Below are 6,300 nucleotides of genomic sequence, written 5' to 3'. Positions count from 1 at the left end.
AATGGACTGAACCTCTGAACCTGTAAGCCAGCCCCAATTAAATGTTTTTTTATAAGACTTGCCTTGGTCATGGTGTCTGTTTACAGCAGTAAAATCCTAACTAAGACAATGTCCAAGGTAGTTGAGCGCAAGTACCTTGAGTGGCACACCTTGGAAGTAAGGGGACACACTTACTGGAGTTTATTGTTTTGTTTTGTTTTTCTCTGTTGTGAACAGCAGAAGCCAGGCCCTGAGCCATGCCTCCTGCTCACTGGGGTATTCTAGGCAGGGGCCCCAGTTGCAGCAATGCCCCAGTTCCTCTCTTTTTTGTCATATCTCAGGATGTCCTGGGTCTTGCAGTGATCCTTCTGCCTCAGTGCTAGGCTCACAGACTCTGTTTTGTTACTATCTTGCAGCAGTGTTGCTCTGTTGAAAGTTCATGAGGCCTCCCTCCCCTACCCCCCCCCCCCAATTCTGGCTCTGTAGAGGTCAGCAGGAGGATCTAACCAGGCTAATCTGGTTTCTGAAGGTATTATTCTTGGGGGCCCTGAGAATCAGCAGGCTCCAGGCCACATCGGATCCCTCTCTTAAGTCCCCAGCTCCTTGCATGCTGCTACCATGGCATCTCTCTTCTCTGGCCGCATCTTGATCAGGAACAACAGCGACCAGGATGAAGTGGAGACAGAGGCAGAGCTGAGCCGTAGGTTAGAGAATCGTCTGGTGCTGCTGTTCTTCGGTGCGGGCGCCTGTCCCCAGTGCCAGGCCTTTGCCCCAGTCCTCAAAGACTTCTTCGTGCGGCTCACTGATGAGTTCTACGTGCTGCGGGCAGCACAGCTGGCCCTGGTCTATGTGTCCCAGGACCCTACACAGGAGCAACAGGACCTCTTCCTCAGGGACATGCCTGAAAAGTGGCTCTTCCTGCCGTTCCATGATGAACTGAGGAGGTGAGGCCCCAGGGAAGACCAGGGAGGGCTTCCTGGAGAAGGCATTTCCCTGGAGGTTTACTGTCCCAGTACTACTTGTGCATAAAGAGGTGTTTTCCTCCACCACCACCCCTGGGGGGGGGGGTGTACCATCCCTCTTCCATCACAGCCCAATGAAGCAGACAGATAGGAAGCAAAGGCTCAAAAAAACACAGGTAGTCTCACAGGCCTGCCATCCTAATACTTGGAAATGAGACAAGAGGATTGCTACAAGCTCAAGGCTAGATCTAAAAACAAGAGGTGGGGACTGTAGCTCAGTTCCTGGAGTGCTGGTCCTGAATCCCCAGCATTGCATAAACCTGACATGGGGTGCACACCTGCAGTCTCAACCCAAGGAAGGCATAACTATCAGGAGTTTGAGGCTAACCTGGACTACATAGGGTGGCCCTGCCCCCAAATCAATAAAATCCCTAAGAAAAGTAAAAATAAGACAGGAGACCCCATTGCAGAAGCTGTAGGACTCCAGGGGCACAGCTTTGAAGAGAGTCTCAAAGCTGGCCCCACAGCACCCTGGAAAGGAGAATTTAGTCATTCCTGGGGCTTCAGAGAGACACCTGCAGGGAGGATGGGAGCCATTGTAGGTAACAGAGTTGGGGTGGGGGGGAGGAGTCACACTGTGCTTCGGCTCATAGAGTCTAGAGCCTGCATCTGTTTTAGAGCTTTCATTTTGTGGCTAAGGTGAGCTACTGTGTGACAGGGTCTCCTGTAGCCCTCGCTGGCTTCCAACTGACTATGAAGTAAAGGCTGGCCCTGAATTCCTGATCCTCCTGTCTGCCTCTCAAGTGCTGGGATGATAATCACCACACCTGGCATTTCTTACATTTACTTTTGTTTGGTGTGTGTGTGTGATTGCACTGCCCATATGTGCAGGTGCATGGCAGTGTGTGTTCTCTGGGTCTCACACAGGGTGCCAGTAGCTAGCTCCAGGGTCTCTCAGTGACATCACCCTCCCAGCATTTGGGTTGTTGGGACCAGAACTCCATTCCTTGGCCTTGGACAGCAAGTGTTCAACCCTCTGAGCCGTCTTCTAACCTTTCTTTTTTTTTTCTTTCTTTCTTTTTTTTTTTTTTTTTTTTTGGTTTTTCGAGACAGGGTTTCTCTGTGTAGCCCTGGCTGTCCTGGAACTCCCTCTGTAGACCAGGCTGGCCTCAAACTCAGAAATCCGCCTGCCTCTGCCTCCCAAGTGCTGGGATTAAAGGCGTGTGCCACCACGCCCGGCTTCTTCTAACCTTTCTAGTACTGACTTAGAGCAATGCCCCTACCTTAGCCCTCTAAGTGCTGGATGGCAGGCATGAACCACCGCCACACCCAGTTTCTCCTTTGTCCTACCAGTAATAAAAATCAAAGGCTGTGACTCAAGACCCTGAGTTCTCTCCCAGTTCTGAGAAAGACTATGTAACAACATCTGAACACACAACCTCCAGAAGTCCACTGAGTCCAAGTGTGTCCCCATGAGGGCTGGGATCTGCCCTGAGACCCGGGGGGGTGGGGTGCGGGGGTGGGGAGGGAAGCTGTGGAGTTTACCAACTTCCTGACCTTTCACCCATTTCATTGACTTTCTTCTTTCTTGCTCAAGTTTGAAGTTCCTGATCATGAGGGGCCCCATTCCACTGGTCATGATCAGAGTTGGGACAGCCACTCACTGCCCTGTGCAGATGTAGATTCCTTCACCCCACAAACGAGCAGCATTTCTATCCCCAGGGAAGAAATACCAACTAGGAAGATCATAGAGGAACCTTCAATGGGGGCCACAGTTCATGCTCCCTGATCCTGGTGTGGTGTGCAGGCTTCTCATTCAAGCACTTGGGAGGCTGATTTTTGACGATCAGGAATTTAAGGCCATCCTTGTCACATAGAGAGACCCTGAGAGGGAGGGGACTACATAAGACTGGAGATGTGACTCAGAAGTCAAGAACACCGGCTGCTCTTTCAGACGACCTGGGTTCAGTTCCCAGCACCCAGGTTGAGACAGGTAACTGCAGTTCTGGGGTGCTGCCGCCATCTCCTGGTGTGTGCTGGTACTGCACGTGGGTGCACAGACTTGTGTGGAAGCACACACACAGAAATGGATGGTAGAGTGCTTGTGTGGTGCTGGGTTCTAACCACAGTCCCACCCACATAAATCAGCCTTGGAGGTGCACACTCATCATCCCAACATGCAGGAGGTGGAGGCAAAATTAGGAGTTCAAAATCACCCTTTTCTATCTAACCAGCCTGGGCTACAAAAACTAACCAAGAATCATAGGTTAAATCCTGGGAAGCAGAGATGAGCAGATTTCTGAGTTCGAAGTCAGCCTGGTGTACAGAGTGAGATCCAGGACAGCCAAGGCTACACAGAGAAACCCTGTCTCAGAAGAGAGAGAGAGAGAGAGAGAGAGAGAGAGAGAGAGAGAATCCGTTTTTGATCGTGGAGGGCACCAAGTGGGTGGATTCTGGCTTAGCTGTGAGTGGGGTCCAGGGTCTACTGGAGATGCCGACAGCTGCTCGGTGTTCTCAGAACAGTAAAACCCCTGTCCCTGCCCATTCAGGGCATATGTGCGATGCCAGCTGTACCCCAGTTAAGATCTCCCCAGGGTCTTCCCACATACTCTGTTTGGAACACTCTTTCCACAGTTCTTCCGCTCCCCACTTAATCCCATAAGGTTTCAGTTCAAACATCACGCCCACGGAGAGGCCCTTTTTGCTCAGTTTGACAATCTTTCCACACACAATTCTCAAACATTCCTCAGCTGACCTCGCTGTTTGAAATCGCTGCCCCTAGGACCTCCCTCTTCACGTTGACAGACGCAAAACAATACAGATACCTACCGCAAGTGGACACAGAAAGTGGGAGGCGGCGCGGCCTGGGCCGGTGCCCCGGGCCTGGGGGTGCCCGCGAGTCCTCGGGCGACTCCTGTCGGCCATCGGAGGCAGCGCGCGCACCGGGAATGGAGGGAGGCTGACCAGCGCTCTCTCCGCAGGTACCTCGGGCGCCAGTTCTCTGTCCGTCAACTGCCAGCGGTTGTGGTACTCAAGCCTGGTGGGGATGTGCTGACAAGCGACGCCACGGAGGAGATCCAGCGTCTGGGACCCGCCTGCTTTGCCAACTGGCAGGAGGCCGCAGAGCTCCTGGACCGCAGCTTCCTGCAACCGGAGGATTTGGATGAGCCTGCGCGGCGCAGCATCACCGAGCCTCTGCGCCGTCGCAAGTACCGAGTAGACCGGGATGTCGGCCGGGAGCGGGGCCGAAACGGCCGCGACTCTGGTGACCCCCAGGGGGACGCGGGTGCAAGGGCGGAGCTCTGGTGACTCCCAGGGTGGCAGTGGGGACGGAGTTCTGGTGACCCACAAAGTACCCGGGTGCAGGGACGGAGGTCTGGTGACCCCCTCTCCGCAAGGTACCCGGGTGCAGTGGTGGAACGTTGGTGACCTCCAGAGGAACTCGGTGTAGGGGCAAGGCTCAGATTATCCTTGTCCTCTTCCAAGTTCAGTATGTTCCCTAAACAGCAGCTCAGGGTGGCCTTGAACTCACCATTCTCATGCCTCAGTGGAAGAGTAGCTGGAATGACAGCCAAAAAGAGACAAGAGGTTTCTTTCCCAGATCTCCTCTAGTCTTTGAAAGAACATAGACTCCCACGAACAGATACCCTGAGCAAGATTCCCAGGTCTTAATCATGCACTAAGAATCCATAGAACCCCAAACTCAAAACTCTCATCCAAAACAAAACAAAAGAAGCAAAAAAACACTCCTGCCAGGCGCACTCTGTGGTGCACCCATGTCATTCAGCGCTCTGGGTGCAAGAGAGGGCCAGCAAGCTGACTCTGTGCAGATAGGCTCATGTTGTCAAGACTGACAACCCAAGTTCAATTCCTGGAACCCACAGAGTGGAAGAGAGACTGACTTCCGCAAGTCAGTTCTTTACACACACGGTTGTAAGTGCATGCCCACACAGTTACAAATGAGTATATCTAACAAAAATAGTAGGGATTTTGTTTTGTTTTGAGACAGGGTCTCTGTATAGCCCTGGCTGTCCTCGAATTCGTGCTGTAAACCAGGCACTCAGATCCCCCTGCCTCTGTCTTCCAAGTGCTGGGATTAAAGGCATGCACTACCGCCACCTACAAAAAAGAAAAAAGAAAAAAAGAAAGGAAGGAAGGAAGGAAGGAAGAAAGAGGTGTGTGTGCAGAAGGATCCAGAGGTCAAGGCCATTTTTCGCTACTTAGAGCTCTAGGCCGGCTGCGGCTAGGTGAGACCTCTGAGACTTCCCGACAGGACCCTTGTTTCTCTCAAAAGCGAAGTGTGTGCGATGTTTTTGCTTTTGCCTACGGCGTCCCCTGGCGGCCAAATCGGGATAGTGCGTGAGATTAAAACCCTCCTGCACCAAGCAAGTCCACGGAAGCTTGCAAACCTGACTTTCTGGGACCAAGAATCTGACTAGATGGAGTAAGAAGGCTGTGAACCAGGGGAATCGGACCCTGCCAACATCTCATCCGCCTCCGCTCCCAGGGGAGTAGTGGGGGAAACTGAGGTTCAAGACTGAATAAGCCTGACAACCTGTATTCGATCCCAGGGAACCCACATAGCGCTACTCAAACAAGTTGTCCCTTGACTCGCACTCATGTCCCCTCAAAGAGTAATTAATGGAGAATTTAAAATTATTATTTTGCTTTTTCAAGACAGGGTTTCTGTGTTGCCCTGTAGGCTCGAACTCAGAGATCCTCCTGCCTTTGCCTCCCGTGCTAGGACTTACGGCATGTACTACCACTGCCCAAGAGAAATTTTAAAATGTTAATTAAAGGAAATAGAAATCCTCATTCACCCCTTTTAGGAAATAAAATGTGTACAGTTGCATGGGAATCTGCTTTGTAATTCCACAACCGTGAGATGGAGTTGGCCTGGGAACCGGCGTTGTGACTCGGAACCTCACTGCTGGCGGCTGGGCTCCCAGGCTTGCTTATGTGTGCTCCTGGCTTTGTAGCTGACACTGGTTGAAAGGTAGACACATCCCAAATGTCCATCAATAGATCAATGGATCAACACCTGTGGGATGTCCAGAGTGGACTATTGCTCAGCCACGAACAGGAATGAAGCACTGACACAGGCTACCATACCAGAGACTGAGTGGCAGCAGCCAGACGCAAAACACTTCACTTAGCAGTAAGTGTCCCCAACAGGGACAGCCACAAATGGAGCTGCCAGGGCCGTGAGGACAGTGGAGCATGGTTGATAGGAGGGGCTCTCTTAAAGAGATAGAATGCTTTCAAACTAGATAGATATAGGCAGGGTTGCTCTGTAAATGTGCTTTAAAAACAAACACAAAACAGCGAGTAAAAACCGGATACTCTATTGTAAGTTTCA

General features: G+C 51.8%; 1 protein-coding gene across 1 annotated transcript; it reads left to right on the top strand.

Moving 5' to 3' along the window:
- Positions 1 to 526: 526 nt before the first annotated feature.
- On the top strand, positions 527 to 6,300 carry Nxnl1 (nucleoredoxin like 1). The gene is made up of 2 exons (XM_021169247.1): positions 527 to 923; positions 3,923 to 6,300. The coding sequence occupies exons 1-2, from the start codon at positions 598 to 600 to the stop codon at positions 4,248 to 4,250; spliced, it is 654 nt and encodes a 217-aa protein (XP_021024906.1). The 5' UTR covers positions 527 to 597; the 3' UTR covers positions 4,251 to 6,300.

The sequence above is a fragment of the Mus caroli genome, chromosome 8, assembly GCF_900094665.2.
Source record: "Mus caroli chromosome 8, CAROLI_EIJ_v1.1, whole genome shotgun sequence".
Taxonomy (NCBI): Eukaryota; Metazoa; Chordata; class Mammalia; order Rodentia; family Muridae; genus Mus; species Mus caroli.
This window is presented reverse-complemented; position numbering and strand designations above follow the sequence as displayed.

Coding starts and splice junctions, on each gene's coding strand:
- Nxnl1 (XM_021169247.1), top strand. CDS start 598: ATGGCATCTCTCTTCTCTGGCCGCATCTTGATCAGGAACAACAGCGAC. Junction 924..3,922: donor TTCCATGATGAACTGAGGAG/GTGAGGCCCCAG, acceptor CTCTCTCCGCAG/GTACCTCGGGCGCCAGTTCT.